The sequence below is a fragment of the Apis mellifera genome, linkage group LG9, assembly GCF_003254395.2.
Source record: "Apis mellifera strain DH4 linkage group LG9, Amel_HAv3.1, whole genome shotgun sequence".
Classification (NCBI taxonomy): Eukaryota; Metazoa; Arthropoda; class Insecta; order Hymenoptera; family Apidae; genus Apis; species Apis mellifera.
Window position 1 is genome coordinate 4,124,867 of NC_037646.1, and position 18,771 is coordinate 4,143,637.

At 30.7% G+C, this 18,771-nt stretch overlaps 1 protein-coding gene and 1 long non-coding RNA gene across 14 annotated transcripts in view; one reads left to right on the forward strand and one right to left on the reverse strand.

The window, feature by feature from the left end:
- LOC411347 (peripheral plasma membrane protein CASK) overlaps positions 1 to 18,771 on the forward strand; it is a 258,807-nt gene that overhangs the window by 231,368 nt on the left and 8,668 nt on the right. For 8 of the 13 annotated variants that reach the window (XM_006559916.3, XM_006559918.3, XM_006559926.2 and 5 more), the window contains 3 exons: positions 11,558 to 11,587; positions 15,996 to 16,233; positions 18,395 to 18,451. In XM_006559916.3, the coding sequence (XP_006559979.1) occupies positions 11,558 to 11,587; positions 15,996 to 16,233; positions 18,395 to 18,451 (325 nt within the window). The remainder of the gene's footprint in view (positions 1 to 11,557; positions 11,588 to 15,995; positions 16,234 to 18,394; positions 18,452 to 18,771) is intronic. The other 5 variants (XM_026442985.1, XM_026442986.1, XM_026442983.1 and 2 more) reach the window with 3 other exon arrangements.
- On the reverse strand, positions 7,649 to 8,793 carry LOC113219016. The gene is made up of 2 exons (XR_003305360.1): positions 8,418 to 8,793; positions 7,649 to 8,343 (listed from the first exon to the last, which is right to left on the reverse strand). It is a non-coding gene; the product is annotated as an uncharacterized LOC113219016 (long non-coding RNA).

Genomic DNA, 18,771 nt, shown 5'->3' on the forward strand with positions numbered 1-18,771 from the left:
AAGAGACAGTTCATATAATAGATTACAGTATACCTTGTGTACTCGAATCTGGCGTGTTTTGATTTGTTGGATCTTGGATATATTTGGTGTTACGCTGTTTAGAGAACTTCTATGAAGCTTTAATAGTTAAATTTAGTAGGTGTTAAATCTCGAATCTAAATTAGAATTTCAGTTTCTCGAATTATTATTTATATATTTATATTTGGATATTAATTTTTTTTTATTGATATTAAAAAAATTAATTCTTATTAAATGACCGAATTAAATATTAGGTAAAAAAAAAAGTATAATTAATATCATTTTATTTTTATTTAATAAAGCTTGTCGATAGTATTATATTAATTTGAAAATTGTGAGATTTTATTTATTATTATGTACTATTAAAAACTATTTTATATTTATTTTTAAAATTATATTTCAAGATTTTCTTTCAATTTAATAGTTTAAACTTACATATATACTTACAAATATTTTTATTTCATTTCTAGAATGAAATTTATAAAATAATTAAATTCATAAAAATTTATATGCTTCACATAAAGTAATTGAGTATAAATTATTGAAATCTATTTCTTATTTTATTTAGAGATTTTTGCATATAATATTATATGTTGTATAAAATAAAGAAGTTAGTTATTAGAAGTTAATGATAGATTATGTTTAATAATAGAATTTAATAATATGAATATTTAGTTGCTTAATAAATTTTCTAAATTACAGGAAATTAAATCGATTAGAAAAATTTAAATATTTCAAATATAGAATTAGATTTTGAAACATAAAATATATATATATAAACTTATGATATTATACATCCTATTATAATAATATATATATTCGTACCTGAACAATTATTACAATCCCGTAATAATTTAAATGTCTTCAATTTGAGAATTCGTAGTTAATTTTTCTTTCTAATGCTTTTTAGATTGTAATCAACTATTAAGCTTTGTACCTTTGGAATTGGGTGAGCTAAGAAGTAATTTCCAATTTTTCTCTAAATGTATTTTTCTAATATTTTCTAATATTTATTAAAATTTTTTTTTTGATATAGACATAATAAATGTTTAAGATAAGCAAATATAGTCGTTTCTCTTAAAAATCCTGCAACCAGGGTAATATATCTTTCTTAATAATATTTCAAGAGGATAAAGAGATAAATCTTTCTAAAAAGAATCCTCCGTCCAATAGTTTTAAAAAAAACTTAATGTAAATAATAATTAGTTGATGCCTAGAAAATATAAAAAAATTTAATGTTCTATAAAAAGTTTTATCATGTTTGAAAATTATCATTTTTTTTTTTTTTTACTTATAAAATAGTAAATTTGTTTTCTTCGTCATTTTTTGATTAATCATTTTTATAGTAGTACATGTATAGTGCATAAACATATAATTTATATAAATTTTTAAATTACAAATAAGAATTATTGGAAATTACTTGTAGTTTTGCCTAATATTTTCAATTGATATTAGATAATTTTTATGCTCTAGGAACAAAGTTTCAACTAATAAATATGAATTTCATGAACCAATGGTTACTAAGAAATGAATTTAAAGAAATTACATCGAATTTTCTTGAAATTGAATTGAAATGAAAGAATCGAAACTGGGTCAAACATGGATAGTTAATGCAAAAGATCAATTTTGATATCTTCAAAATTTCTACGAAAGTTTATGAATCATTCATTAATCAGATTATGAAATTTGATTTTTTTAAAATGATATCAGATACTTTCGTACATTCTTTATAATTATAATTCTTTATAATTCTTTAGAATTATATTATTATCATAATAATTATTTTTCGTACAGAAATTCCTTTTATCCCGTAATAATATTCAATTATAAAAAATATTCTCTGCGAAAATATCGTTATAAAAAATAATTTTATCAAAATTTCGTACATTGGTAAAAATACATTCACATTCGTTAATTTTTTCATAAATATATCTTTTTAAATATAAATTTAGATTAAATGAAATAATTTTTAAAAAATCATTTCTTTAATGACTCGAAATAAAACATCATCTATTAATTTTATTTAATATTTAATCACTATCAAACGAAAATTATCAAAAATTATGCTGCGTTTTTAATAAATTGAAAAGGTATTAGAGCAATTACGTATACTGAAGAAATAATATTTTTTTAAATCAATAATAAACGCAGAGGATATAAAGAGTGAAATTAACTGTAAAATGAGGTATCTAACACGGAGCACGAGGTAACGTTATAAATTCATTAGAGAAAGTACGTGTGGAACGTGAAGCAAGATGCAGATTTTTTGAAATTAAGCCAACCAGGATTTAATTGAGCCATTTCTACCCCTACAAATGAGGTTTTCAGTTACCTGCTAACGAACTCTGAAAAGAACGTAGCTGAATACAATGTTTTTTCTACTTTTTTCTTTTTTTTCAATGTTTTTACGAAGTCTTGACCTCGCTATAAGATACCATTTTCGTCCATCTTGGTAAAAAAAGTTTTTCCAAAATAATTATTTTTAATAACGATCGTACGATTTATTAAATGGAGCCGATAATTAAAGGTTTTCACTGATTTCTTTGAATGCCTACATATATACATACAATACATACACACAGATATATATTCAAAAATTATTATACACTTAAAACACTTAAACATAAAAATGCTTGAGTCATATGACCAATTTCTTATACCTATATTGAAGCTTAATTTACTGTTTCACGTATCGGAGAGAGAAATTTTGCTTAAAAATAATTATAATAGTTTTTTTCTTTTTTTTTGCATTGTCAGGATATAATTTTAATTTTAAAAATTATTTATTATATTTCGTTTCTTTCTCTGTATTTGAACAGTAACATGTATAAATACAAGAAATATTCATTTTTCAGCTTAACATAGATATTATTTCAATATCCAATGAAACTCTCAGCAAGAGAGCTTCGTTTTTATCATTCAATTATCAAGGAATAATCCGTTTTTTTATTTGCAATTAGGTAAATGCAAAGTGAAATATACTTTGCAATTACAAATTTTACATAATGCTTTCAGTTAATAATATGAATATTAATCCGCAAATTACACGTTGTTCGTACCATTGTTTTAATTTATATTGGAACAACAGATCGTGAATTTACCATTTAATTAAATATTCCGTGAAGTTGAAACGAGTAGTTTTTCAAAAAAGAAAAAAAAAAAAAAAAAGAAAAAAAAAGATGCCATTCGATGCCACTATGTGATTATTTAATCATCATGTTTTTATGCTTTTTTCTTTTTGCATATATATATAGATATTAGATACATATAATTGAATAAATAATATATATAGAGAGCAGAATTTTGAACATACATATATATACACGCATATACATATGAAACATAAACACGATTTATCCCTTCTCCTGTTTTGCTTCAAATATACATATGCTCGCATATGTATATATTTATACGTAGAATATTTATATTCGTCATTTAATGTGTTCATTTCGAACAGTACGGATGAAAGTAATTTTGCGATAACGAAATATGTAAGGGAAGAAAGTAATTTCTTTTTTGACAATTTTATCACAACAATGTCGATTCTGGGTAAATTTTTTTACATTAATTAATATTGTTTAATATTAAACAATATTAAATATTAATTATAATTTGAATAATTATTGAAATTATTAAATTATACAAAGCACGTAATAATTTTTAACATTAAATGTTTTTGATTATTTAAAATAATTGTTTGATCATATGTAATATTTATTTCGATTATATGCTAATATGCTATTTTTGCTATTAAATATAAATTTATAATTTATATACAATTTTAATGCACGATTACGTTTCGAAGGAAATTTGAAATTTCTTTTCTTTTTAAGTCTTTTATTAATTTTTAAATAGGTATAACATTTGTTTCTCCCACATATATTGGATGTAATTGATATATTGGATGTAATCAAATTTTTGATAAATATTATATAAAATAGTGGGAAAAAAGAGAAATTAATAGAAATAATACCCAGCATCGCATGACATACATTATTTTAAAAATTATTCTATGTTAAATCACTAAGTTAAAATGCTTCATAGTCTTCTTAGATTTATCTCACAATTTGTAGCATTTATCAATAATTTCGATAACATTTAGATTATACAAGAATTCAATCAATTTTTTATAAGAAATTTTCAAAAAAAATTCAAGAATTTTCAATTATTATTCATAATTGTTAAAATTACTAATATTATTATGTATAAAATAATATGTTACATAATATTATTATTAATAATAATTAGATTACTTGTCAATAATAATATCTTACAAGAAAAATTATCAACAAGGAAAATTGATTTGAAATTAATCACTTGATTTGTGTGATATTTAAAGACACTCTGAAATTAAATTTAATTAATTAAAAACTTCTTTAATTTATAGAGATATGGATAAATGCTGCAAACTCAAAGGATATTAAAGAAGCTATGATGCCAATTAACGTGTGATTTATCATAGAATAACATGCAAACAAGGAGCGACGTGATTCATAGTATATATCCATAAAGAGTGATTTTCTCAAAAATAAGTAGAAAATGTAAAATACTTTTTATCCGCACAAAATTTCCTTTTCAAAAAAAAAAAAAAGAAGAAATTTCCACGGTTTTCCCTACAAAAACCATCGTCATATTTCGTTATGAAAAACGAGCCATATATCACATTTAATAAAGTAATTTGACACGCTGGCTAATGGTTCCAAGCTTGATTAAGTAATAAATAATCCTATACTTTTTTCTCCTTGATAAATATTTATTGCTCAACAAAGCAAATCTATTTCCAGATTAGGAAACAGTGATGAATTATTGATTTAAACAGAATCTTCAATCAGAATAATAGTTTGCACAAGAACTTATGTAGAATTTATTGTTAGCCAAGATTGATCTTCAAAGAATGTGAATTTATCTGGGAAAAAAAAAAAAAGGAAAATAGTATTTTATATTTTCGACTTATTTTATGGGAAAAAAATCACTTTCTCTCCTTGATGCAACAGAATACGTCTCACCTTGTTATAAACAAAACGCAAGAAATTCGTGGAGTTTATTAATTTTTAACTCGTTAACTATATCTTGATTGGTTGTGAATCGAAGATTCACGGATATCAAAGGTGTTTAACATCAAGAAAAGTCGTCAAGAAAATATATTTCGGGCACGGATACAAAATTTTGTATTTACGACCGACGACGAATTTCGAAATTTGCGCCTTGTTTCGTATCTTGCAAAGCAACGAAACGACTAAACAGGGATGTCCCCCGTTTGCTTAGAAGATAATTAAGTGCGATCCCACAGTTTATACGTGTGAGATTTGACAAACAGAAAAATACAAGGAAGAAGGAAGAATAAGAAAAAAAAAAAAGAAAAAAAAATGAAAGAAATGGCGAAAAGAAGGCAAAGTTCAGTAGTCGAGCGGTGTAACAAAACGCTTTGGTCGGCGCTTTCGAGTCCACGGCGCGTTTGCATGTCTCTTCTTTCGAATCCTTCTATATATTTCTCTCGTTCTCTCTGTTCTTTCTTTACGTATTTAAGGGTGCGTCCCATTTCACTTGACCATTTCGAGAATTATATCAAAAATCTTGCAAAAAAATCGTTGCAAAGAATATCTAATAGAACAGAAGATTCCTCTTAAAAATTTCAATTTTCGAAACGTGAGAATTATTAAGATTTCTCCGTCTCTGTGACGCGTTATAAAATAAAAAAAAAATTATTCAAATAATTCAAATTCTTTCGATTATCACTTCTCTATGAGAGTCAATGAGTTAAGTAAAGTGGGACAATCTATATCTCTCTCATTCTATCGTCCCCTTAAATATTCTTACTATATCTCTCTCTGTTTCTTTTATCTCCTCATCTCTGTCTCTATCTCTATCGCTGTCTCTATCTGTTTTATTTTTCATTTATTCCCTTAAACGGCGGGTTGATCACTTCGTTCTGGTAGACAGTAATATATTATTGCGAACGAGTTTCGTAAGGAATGCACCTTTCGTTACAACATATGTTGGAATGTTGTTTGTTGTTTTTTGTCGTAAAGAAGCTTTTGTTACACCCCTCATTATACCCTCACCTGCATGAAGGATATCTTTGCAAACGTTAAAGCTTTCCTTTCTGACCGGTATATATTATATATATATATAAATATATATTATATTTATAGTTTTTTATTGCATCGTGATTTTAATTAATGCATATACTATGCGATCTCTCTCGATCTTGATCGTTCGATCGATTGAAATAACGGGGATTATCTTCGATTTTCCCGATCATATTTATTTCCTGCACGACATGATGCATAACCGAATTGGTGATTGGATCTGTTTCTTTTTTTTTTCTTTTTTTTATATAGAAGAATGTATTTTTTAATTCGCTGATATAGTCACTTTTTAAACAATAATTATATTATTTAATTTAAATATAATTAATTTATTTTGAAATTATAAATAAATTAGAATAATTGTAATATTTTGAAAATATCATGAAGAGTGTGTCATATATATATAATTTTAAAAAGCATTTTAATGTAAAAAAATTGATTAAAATATATTAAAAATCATTGTAATAAGAACAAATGTGTTGAATGAAAAGTTAGATTCTAGTAACTTATTTATCTTAGTAATAAATGGAATTTTTCTTAGAAAAATTTTTCCATACATATAAAAATAGAATAGTTAAAAATCGAAATTACAATCACCGATTCGGAGAAGTAGTGCAATTTTATTTCTTTATTTATTTATTTATTTTGGCATATAAACACTCGAGTAAAGTAGAAATATCTCTGTTCTATCTGAAATCATGCAACACGCGTCTAATCATCATCATCATCATCATCATCATCTCGCATCCTCATCACGAGCGGATTCTCCTTGCTCAGAAGTTTTGCACAACGAAGTTGTCACCGAATCTGCAAATATCTCTGAACATGCAGCTGAGGGTAGCCGAATACGATGAATCTTACGTTCTCTCTTCACATCGATTATGTTTCGTGTATTAATCTCAGGGAATTCGATCAATGCGGATGCAACAACAACAACGATTCCTGTAAACAGAATAATTGTAATTGTAAAAAGATCTACGTTTCTCGTATCTCAAGAAACAATAGGTAATGGTTAATTGTCAAACAATATCCGATAATCTTGATAATAGTTTCTTGATCGATTGAATTAACGTTTTTTTTTTTTGATCTCATTTTGATCTCTTATTTGTACATGCATGGAATTTGTACAAGAGAACTTCGATAATTTTTTTATTGGTACGCGATGGAATTCGATGGATCGAATATTAGGCAAATTTTCCTTTTTTAAATTGTTATTTTTAAAATTGATTAAAATGAATTTAATATTGTTTTAAGCATAGATAAGTTCCTCTTTAAATTTACAAATAGTATAAATGTATTATTATATATTTTTCAGAAACAATATATATATACATATATCAGTAGAAAATCATTTTTATTTATGTCATTTACTATTTTATTTCAAAATATTATATTTATAAATACTTACAGTTTATGATTTAAAATTAAAGAAACAATATTTAAACAACATTTTTCACATTTTGTTCACATGATTTTTATTTTCTTAATTATAAATTTATATTTATAAAATACAATTGCATTGTACTTTAATCAGAAATTACTTTTTTTTTAAAAATCTGTCCCTTTAGTTCTAGTTTCCCCCATACTTTTGAAATCTATTTCCTATAGTTTTAGTATATTCCTGCTTGATATTGTTTCATATCCTTTTTGAAAAGAAAAGAATCCAGTGTAGATTAAAACCAGTGATTGTCCAATATTTACCGAATTCCATTACGAACTAGAACGGCCTTCAAAAAGAATGGAAGATTGGAATTTTTTTATTTATCGATGTTCCCTTGTGGCAGAGAGTACGATTAAAATCCTAATTTCGCGTTTACAAGCGTGACGTTTCACGTCTCGATTTTTGTACATAGTTTGTACATGTATATATACACGCCTCTATATATGTCGTTTCGATGTTTGATCCAGCGGTTTCATTATCCAATACGAAGAGATTGAAATCACCACGAGATGAGGCTATGTGTCACTTGCCATATGTACAAACGGCTTAATTGACAGGTTTTGTAAAGTATTGTAAATTGTGCCGAGTACATAGATACTTATACATATATACATATAAATGTTAACACGAAAGTTTATCGATTATTACATGTGTAAGTAAGTAAACGTGCTAATGTAATGGATTCTCTATTATGTACGATTATTATATCGTTCCGATATATTACACGAATCAGCACAAAACAGGTTAACTCCAATCTAATTAATACAATCTGAAATTTTGATATTTGTAAAATTTCTGAAATTGAAACATCGATAGATTTGAATCAAAAAAATTTTAATTATAAAATTATTTGGTGTTTGAATACTTACTTAAAGAAAGAAAATCTAAAAAGTATCCAAGTTAAAAATATTTTACACCTCATGAAATCCAATCGTTCCTGTTTTGTGCAAATATTTATTTCCACTTAATTCGATCCAAGCAATTCTTAAGCAATCGCGCTTACAGTGCCGATTTTTACGAGCCCTGTGCATATATATATATATTCACACCCGCTTGTGATACGCTTTTAAGACTATCTCTCCCAGTGAGCATCAATGGTGGGCCTTTCCCCTTCTCCCTCCCCGGCTGGCATAGCGCAAAGTAACGTAAGTGTCCCCCGGTCGATCGCACCTGCCGTGGACACCTGTGTGTAAACGATAAGAATTGTACCACCACGTTGTATATCTGGGAAGTGATATTTCTCTGTTACGTATAGTGTTGCACGCGAAACCAGTACCCGTCAACGGCGGCGAGCAAAACGAGCAGCGGTATTATTGCGGCGGTGCATTGTACGAAGATATAATAAAGCACGAACTGCTGGAACATCATGATTCGTCGCACGTCACCTCCAAACGTGATTTCTCTTCTCTCTGTCCGTCGTAGATAACAATATAGCCGGCGACCGGACACCGATCTCTCGGTTTTAAGCACGTACACGTACCTTAAATTAATCGATTACTCGTACTTGTATCACCCTTTGCACCGACTTACACGCCCATTACGATTATTAAAGGTTTACGGCAGTTTTCCCTTTTCCGTTAATCGATCGAGTCTTGACTCATTTTATTTCCAATCGAAGGATAGATTTTTACGAGCGTAAAGAAGAAAAATCGTGAGATTGTTTGCTTATAATTTTTAGAATTATTGTTAAGTGGAAGAATTATGTGGCTTAATTTGAACTAAAGATAACTCGAGCGATATCGTTCTAGAATATTAAGGATGTTCTATTTACCTTTTTCTTTTATCGGATCGGTATTTTAGCGGAAATCTGTGCCGTAAACTCGTCGAGAATTCATTGTCCTGATACCACCGACGATCCTTTGTAAAGTGCCAATCCCATACAAGTTATTGCAGTATGCGTGGACCAATTAGGTAACATTTATCTGTGTCTTTAACCCATTTTCTCTGGCCATATTACAATATATGTACACCTTGAACCTTGGAATTGTGAATGGACAGTACCAATCGAAGGGACAGTACCGGAAAAAAAGAACAGTGAACGATATTGCGAAACGATATTTGGATCTCAACCATGGAAATGTTTCATGGATTATTCATCGATCTATTCATCGATCAGACTTGGCCTGGAAATGAAAGAGATCCACCTTAATCGTCTCCCACATCGAATGAAACCTCAGATCTCTCGCTCCATATAAGCACTCTCTCGAGAGAGATTCGCCATTTCCACGCCATTCGCTGATAGAATCCCTCGTGAAATCGAGATGCAATAAATTTCGTATCAATCACGATATATCTTCACGCAGTTCGATGTTTCTTTGCTTGATGGTACGCGTCCTTTTTTTTTTTTTTCTCCTTTTTTCTTTCTGCATATTCCATAACGAGACACGGGGGCACAGAACCCTACCGTTTTAATCCTCTGACAAGGAACCCTCTCTGGCCCGACACTCGATGGTAGAGCGCAGTTCCAATGGAAATCGAGCAGAGAATTCAGCAGCGTCAGCAGCAGTCAGTCCACCAGACGAGTTGTCGATAGCGCAGTACCTGCTATGTCACTGTGTAGAAGTTGTTGTATCCCCTTTCACTCCCTCGATTCCCATTATTTACCTATCATTCGTCAAACCATTCTTTCCACCGATCCACTTTTTAGCTCTCTTTAAAGTAGAACGTAGCTTCCAATGCACGCCGGCAGCCATTCGACCATCAATATTATTATATCATATCACGGGAACGTTGTTGAGAGATCGGGTGAGGCAATTCTCGCGGTGACTTTTCTGGAACAGTGCGGCTTGAAACTCATGGAGAATCCTTCTCTTCCTCTATAGGCTCCTCGTGAGATCAGTTTCATATACATCTTAACCGTTCATGTGAGATACAAAAAAAAAAGAAAAACGGCCCATAGCCGAAGATATCGACCATAAAGGGCTCGTAAAGGAAGGTAGATTTTTCTATGAAACTGGTCTTTAGAATGCCTTCATTGTCTGTCTATTTTTATGCTTCACCGTCTCACATATACATACGTACACCTGCCCTTTAATGTTTCTTTTTTCTTCTATAGAAATATATATATATACATATGTGGATGGTAGACATTTTCATGTTTTTTTTCCTTTTTTTTTTTTCTCTCTTTCTTTTTTTATTTTTATTATTAAAAATCTGATAAATCGTACATATCTACGATTGTGATCGTTCAACAGGCCGCATTGTAACTGTTAAAGTCTTTGCGGAAATGAGCCACAAAGAACGCGATTTAATAACGTAATATAACTTAATGTCGAAACGTGAGTAAACTGTGGCGTTGCTCGACGCTTGTGAAAACGGAACATTGCTCGATCGTTCTCAGGAAAAATCGATTCTGCATATCTCTTCCCTCCTTCTATCTACTCCATTCCTCAAGATTTTCCATTTATTTGTGTTTTACACCCTATTTATTGAATCCGAATTTTCGTGTAATAAGAAAGCATCAAGGTTGATAAGTACGTACATAAGCAGAAATCGATTTTTCCCGCGAAACGACGAAGAAGGTACCGTGATCTTTGGTTCTCCAAAGCTCGCACCTTGGTGACGCTTTTGGCTGTCGCGAAGCTACGAGCTCGATCGTTTTTTTCCGTCGTACGATCGATACGGATCGATGGTACGAGATTCCAGGGCTCGATTAAAGGTCGAGAGAGGAGAGCTAGAAAGGAAACTGCATGTGTCACAGCAATGCGCACCGTGAATCTCGGAAGCGTTGACGTAGCGCGACATTCCAACGTAGGTGTTCTTCTTTCTTTTTTTTTTTCCTTTTTTTTTTCTTGTCTTTCAATTGTGTACATCGGGAAGAGAGAGAGAGAGAGAGAGAGAGAGAGAGAGAGAGAGAGAGAGAGAGAGAGCAAGAGTAAAGAAAATGACGAGAGAGAGGGAGAGAGAGAGAGAGAAAAATAGAGAAATCGAGAAAATTCGACCGAGATCAAGTTTTGATGAACATGTTAATTAATCGATCTTCCTTTTTTCTGTTTCTTCAACGCTCTAGTTGTTCAGGATTAAGCCTCTGCCAGTGTTAGTAAGTACCGCCACTTGATCTGGTGTGATTGGACTGCTGTAGTTAGAAGGCTATGCGTTTATTCATACATACATTATATATTATCCACATTACATTTTGAACACACGCATATTGTGTACCGTGTGCGGTGTGAGTCTGAGTAAATAACGAGTTACGAACAATTAAGCGCAAGCTAACGCTCAGATATCAAGGCAATGCTCGTGATTTATCGCTCGTGTGATGTTTGATCTTTTCTTTTCTTTCTTTCTTTTTTTTTTTATCCTTGCCAATGGTTTGTTTTTCTTTTTCTTTTTCAGTTTTTTGTATTTTAACGTTGTCATTTAACAACTAATCAACGTTGACATTACATTCATTCGTTAATTATGCATTTGATGAAGATAATGTCAAATATTGTAATATAATGTAACGAACAGACAAGTTTATTGGTAAATTTTTCTTTTGAAAGTAAATATTCATTGGGAAAAATTTTGTCAAATATTATCTGCAGCGAATATAATAGGATCCATTTAGATCTCTCTTAGAAAGTCTGAAATTTACCCAGACCCAAGCTGCACGATTATTATTCGATCACCATATCATACGCCATCGCAAGAAAGTAGGCTTCCATTTACTTCATTCCATCATGTTTCCTGCATTTTTTAGTTTTTCTTTTTTTTTTTTTTCTTTTACTCCAACATTTTGCTAGGTGAATATGATTTAAATGATAAAAACGTGTCAAGTTTCATAAAATAAAACGTTTATCTCCTTTTTTTCTCTCCTTTTCACCTTCTCTCCCACCTCTCTTTCTATCTCATCTAGTACACACAAGAGTTCTCCTTTTTACTGCTAATGTTATGGCGTGCCTCGTAGTCACTGAGAGGCGTAGATGATTGCGCGACCATTAAACCATCATCACGTTAGATTTAGCCCGTAGAGATTAGGCCTGTACGAATATACCAATTTTTCCCAATTTTTAATTTTCTCTTACGTATTTTCACGCACAGTTTCCTTGGTTCTCGAAAAACGATCTCACGAATCTGTCAGTTGTGCAAGAAAATCTTTGCAATTTTTAATATAACTTTGAGGAATGATGAAATATCCTTTAATAAGAAGGAACGGATATAAGTTTCTCTATTGAAACTTTTCAAATCTTTCCGCGTATTTATTTTCACATAAAATAGGATATCGTTGGGATGATAAATTGTTTCGTAAATCGAGTTTTTAGCTTGCAGGATTCAGATATAATTGATAGTAACTTTTCTAGAGAAGCAATCTTTGACATACATTTTCTATTTTATCGAATATAATCATGTAATCTTCTTAGTGCTAGCCAGCTTTTGTTGTTGTAACATTGTTATGTATATTATTTTTATATATACGAAAATTTAAAAATTACAATAATTAATTCAAACTATGCAAATAATTCATAAAATCGTATGAATAATTAGCATGAATTTTCATTCATTGATACGTATAAAATTACGCATAAAATATTTATCCAAAATTATCATAGAAATATCTTTAAATTATAAAACGTGCATGATAAAATGATAATAAAAGTTTCGTATATTCAATGATAAAACCATTCGTACGTAAAACGAGTGAAAAGCTCGTATTTCTCATCAAACCATCATTCTTTTCAAACAATGCTTTCACTGAAAAGACTTTCTCGTTAATCGTATACTAATCCAATCCACTCGAATCCCTTTCAAATGCTTTTCATCTCGAGAAGAATGCAAAATTAAAACGAAGTATACCGAAAATTACTTACAAAGATTAATTCTCAACAAAAAATTCAAATTTTTGGAATATTCGTGCAAGACTGTTTCTCACTCAAACACGAATTTCATTCACACTCACTACACTCCACGTCCCCTTTTTCAACTCATAAATGAATCATCGTCGGCATTATAATAAGATTTGCGAATGATTACGCAAAAATGGCATTTTTATTGTCACTCAGCATCATTATCATTATTCTATTCCTTCGTATGCCGTATTTCTTATTCGCACATTTACGTAGAGAGCCCGAATGCATACTCTGCATATCGCGCATTTTCAAGCGTGTATACGTGTGCGTATGTGGCGTGCGTGCGTGTGTCGGTGTGCTGTGTACGTACTACTGTGCAGCATCTAGTGCTTCAGCTTATTGTTGGAGAAAAAAAAGAAAAAAAAAAAAAAAGAGAATGAATGTACAGAATAAAAAAAAAAAAAAAGAAAAAAAGAAAAAAGAGGCGTGTCACTTTATCCATGTATATGCATCGCTAGATGAACGATCGTTGCACTGGTTTTTAATACGATTTGATAATGACAACGAGATCGTATAACTGTCGTTCAACTTTTTCATACGAATCGTTGTTACGAATGTACGTGTAAATATAGAACGATTATAGCTTTTTAAGTCGTGTGATGATGGATTTTTCGAAAACCAGCGATTCAATATTTTTGTTCTCCTTCTTTTTTTTTTTTTTTTTTTTTTGGTTTTTCTCTAATGGATTGTCAATGATTGCGAATTAATATCGTGCATATCGCATCGTGAACGCTTTACGAAATGAGATTTATGCTTGTCGTTTCAATCGAGTTTGTGCAGAAGATATATCGTTTGGTTCCTTGAATATTTTTTGAAAAATGAAAATAACTTTTTCGTTTTGAAATGGATCGATCATTAAAATGGAGAGAGTGAAATTTGAAGAATTTCACTGATTATTAAAAGTTATTAATTATTTTATTTTATTAACTATTAATTGTTTAATGGGGAAAATTGAATATAGTTTGATAATTTTTATTTAACAAGAGTGAAAAATAAAAAATTTTTCATATTCAATTCATGCTCGCATTGAATTAAAACATTTTCATGAAACAGTTGATACGAAAGTTAAACAAATATTAATTTTATATTGCATTTTTCAATGTGAATCTTGTTAATTGAAATTCAAAAATCGTTATATCAGGAAAATTTATATCGAACGAATTTAATGAAATTTAAGTTCACATGAAATTTCAATATTTTATTAATCAAAAGTAAATTAATTTTTCCTGCTGCGTCAATTCAGAAATAAATTAATCTAACGAAGATTGAAATTTGGAAAAAAAAAAAAATCTTATTTGCTATCATTTTATTATTTTCATTTTATTTTCACGGTAAATTGCATTATCAAAATTGAGAAAAAAAAAAAAGAAATTTATTACGAAAATATAATATTTCATATTGTGAATGTGAAACGAATAATCCAAAGGTGAACATTTTGAAGATTATATTACAATCACGATGAGATTAACAATGAAACAAATTGATTCTCGTTCGTAAAGTGTTTTTCGATGCTTGGAAAACGGTGACTGATTCGTACTACGCATCGATCGCTATTCAAGTTGAATACAAAATTCCATTGTAAATGCCTATCCCGCGTTGCGCTTACAACGATAATCATCGGATGCTATTAAAATAGGAACGGAGAAAGATATGGAATGTATTTCTCCGGGGTAAATGTTCCCGGCAAAAATAGCCGTTCCAATTGAAAGGAAAGTGTACACGCTGTTTGCAATAACTGTCGCCCAGCGAGCTTACGTTTGTCGCATTCTCCGCTTCTTTTTCGCAGCGATTTAATTAATTAATTTGCAATAGCAATAGCCTAAGCAGCCAACGTAAGCAGCATCGGCCACAGGCGATCGATAACGTCGTAGAACGAACGTTTCGCCAACGCGTTTTAGGCCAACAAGTAATTTACCCCCGATGTGATTTTCTATTAACCTAAATGGTTTCGGTGATCTGAGTGCGAAAATTGTAAAGTATCGCTCTCCTTACCCCCCTCCTTCCTCTTCCTCACCTGAAATTTTAACGATACCACGTCACGATACCGATTTTCTGCACCGTTTAACGTTCTTGTTTCTTCTTCTTCTTCTTTTTATTATTATTATCTTATTTTTCCTTATGTCTTCCCGCATCACATTATTAAAGGTGTGCAGGATTGTTCCGTATAATTCGAGAAATCGAATTTCGAGAAAGATCGGGAAAATTCGGATAAAGACCTCGATAATTGTCGGCAATTTTCGGGATTTCGAAAGGACGATTCAGAAAAGTGCAATTTCCGACTCGACTGTGATCGGATGTGATCGGTATCGAAGGCTTTAATAGCCACGTTTCGAGCCGATTGTGTTCGATCATGCGTCGATTCGTCCAGAATCGAAAGTTTTGAAAGATCCCAACACGAAATTATCGAGATCTAATCCGATTTTTTCCAATTTGACTCGAACTCGCGATCCCGCACATCTCTTACACATTACATTTCAACGATATTTATAAAAAAATCTCTCGATGTCATTTCACCGATCTCATATAGGATCACCGATACAGCAACCAATCGAAACGAATTTTCCTCCTCCCCGGAACGCGTCGAAAAATATTAATATTACGATCTTTCTGCACCGACAGATATTCGTTCGAGCACAATTTGACTATGATCCGTTGGAGGACGAGCTGATACCGTGCGCCCAAGCCGGGATCGCGTTCAAAACCGGCGACATCCTGCAGATCATCAGCAAGGACGATCATTATTGGTGGCAAGCGCAGAAGGACAACGCGGCCGGTTCCGCGGGGTTGATACCTTCTCCTGAACTTCAGGAACGACGTATCGCTTACATGGCAATGGAAAAGAACAAGCAAGAACAAGGTAACATTCGAAATGAAGTAATAATCGTGGTCACAAGTGTGTCGTGGTAGATGAGCGCATATGCGTTCAATTTATTAAATTGTTGTTGGCTATTATAGCATAGAGAAATATTCAGTGAGAGAAAGAAACAAGGTAGTCGAGTTGTTTGAGTAAATGTTTTACGTTCAAAATTAATCCTCAGTGGCTGTTCACTCTTTTGGCATTATAAATTATATATGGAATTACGGTTTTATAGTGCAGAAATTTATAATATATTCATTATTAGTTATTAATTATAAATTTGTCATATAATGTATTTTATGGTTTTTTTTTTAGAGAAAAATTAATTTATCATTTTAATCCCTTTCACTTTTTACTATAAAAATAATTAAAAATAGCTACTGAGGATTTAAAACAAATCTAGTTGTGTGTATAACAATATTTCGTGATAATAGTTTAATTCGTTAATTAGTAAATATAGCTTCATTAATATCACTACACCACGAAGAAATAATTCGAAAGTATTCACTTTGTAAGTAATATAAATCCCAATTTAAAAAATTTTTTCTTCTAAGGAAGAAAAAAGATAGAAGTTTCAAACATATATTCTTGTAACAACATGTCCTCTTTGAGAATATATATCTTGCATATATTTTTCTGCCTCATCTAAAAGTGCAAAACTTAGATTAACTTATACATTATATTATTATAATAACAATAATTTCACTTTCTTAACATAAGGTTTAATCCAAGATTTTATAAAATATGCACACTTCCAACATTTTCCTTCGATTATTACAATCAAAGATCAAATTTAGATATCAAGAGGATTTTTGATCGTATCAAGGAATCGAACATCGAACAGCAAATAATTAAATCGTCACGAACATTGTTGAACATCAGAAAGGGAAAGAAACGTTCGCTTCTTTTTTTCTTTTTTTTTTTTTCATCTGTAGCTTAATATCAATACGAAGTTTCAGGATAATTATAGGTTCCAGCAGATCGCATTCTGTCTGAATATATCCAGAAAACGGAAAACGAAATTTTTTTCGCCGCGTTTTCCCATCGCCTTACCCATCCATTATCAACCCTGTCACGTTTGATTCTCCGATTAATCTCCACTACTCTCGCTGCTGCCATAAAACGAATGTGCTGGTGAATATGATGTCATGTATGTGTTGTTAGATGTGCGCAGGTTTTCAATGGAGCATGTAGTATCGTTCGATGTCAGTCATGTCTATCGTGCGATACGAGAAGTCTACCAAGTTCATCTATATGTGTTTTTTTTTCTTTTTTTTCTCTCTCTCTCTCTCTGTGTCTCTCTCTCTTTGTCTCTCTATCTCTTACGCTCTTTTTCTCTCTCACTGTGGAACCAGTGATTACGAAAGTTTGAGCGTTTCAATTGACTGATCGTGATTACGGGTAATAAAATTGCGATTCTCTATTCAAACGATTCAGCGTTACTCTTGACTTTTTTTTTTTTAAAGTGAACTACGTATACAGATTAATTTTTTTCTTTTTTTTTTTTTTTTTCGTTTCGACCTACTTCTTTTGATCGTTTTTACTTCACAAAATTGCATATAAATGGCCCATCTTCTCGAGTTGATTATACTCGCGATAATACAATATGGTTATAATAATTTATCGTGTAATTTACGCGGGGAGATTATAAAGGATAAAGAGAAAGAACAACGAATGCCATGAAATTTTTTTCAATTTAGACATTAGACTACTGTAGATTACAAAAATAAGAATTGTGCACTTATATATATATACATATAAAAGGAGTATTAATATTATTTGACATGCACGAGATTTTTTTTTTTATTAATTTCTTATATCAAATCTTAAACCATTAAATACGAATAATTTTATTTCATAATTATTCAACAATTCTACCAACAAATTACATTACATATCATAAAATCACCAAAAATGAACATTCCCTGTTTTCCCCTTTACCCTTCATATAAATAGAAATGTATATAGTTCTATCACCTGATATACTGATATATGACTGATAACAATAAAAGAGATTAGAGAAATAATTAAGAGGATATTTAATTGGGAAGGGGGGAAGAAAAATGAGAGCAGAATCGTGATAAACGAGACAGAATGATAGATTGAAGAGAAATAATTAGCTTCAGTGATACAGTTGTTATTTTGTGTTGTGCGGGGCTAGATGCTGAAGGAGAAGGAGGATGTTCTTCTCACACCGAAGGCTGCGACGGTTCGACAGGTATGACTCTGCCTTCAGGTAGACAACGCGTAGAGTCACGTAGAACCGTGTAGTCCGCATGTAATATTAAAATATATACTCGTTCCGTGCTTTCAACACACGCATCAACTTGAGAATGAAGAGAAACACTTTTTTACCGAGGTGAAAATATTGTTCAGACTTAACTTGAAAGCTTAAAAGGAGAATGGCTTCGATTTTCTTGGCGAACGAACGAATTATAGATAATAATAATAACACTAAAATTTTAAATATATATTTCGTATGTATCGAATTATTCACTGAATGCATTTCATCGTCACGAATTATATATATGGACAAAT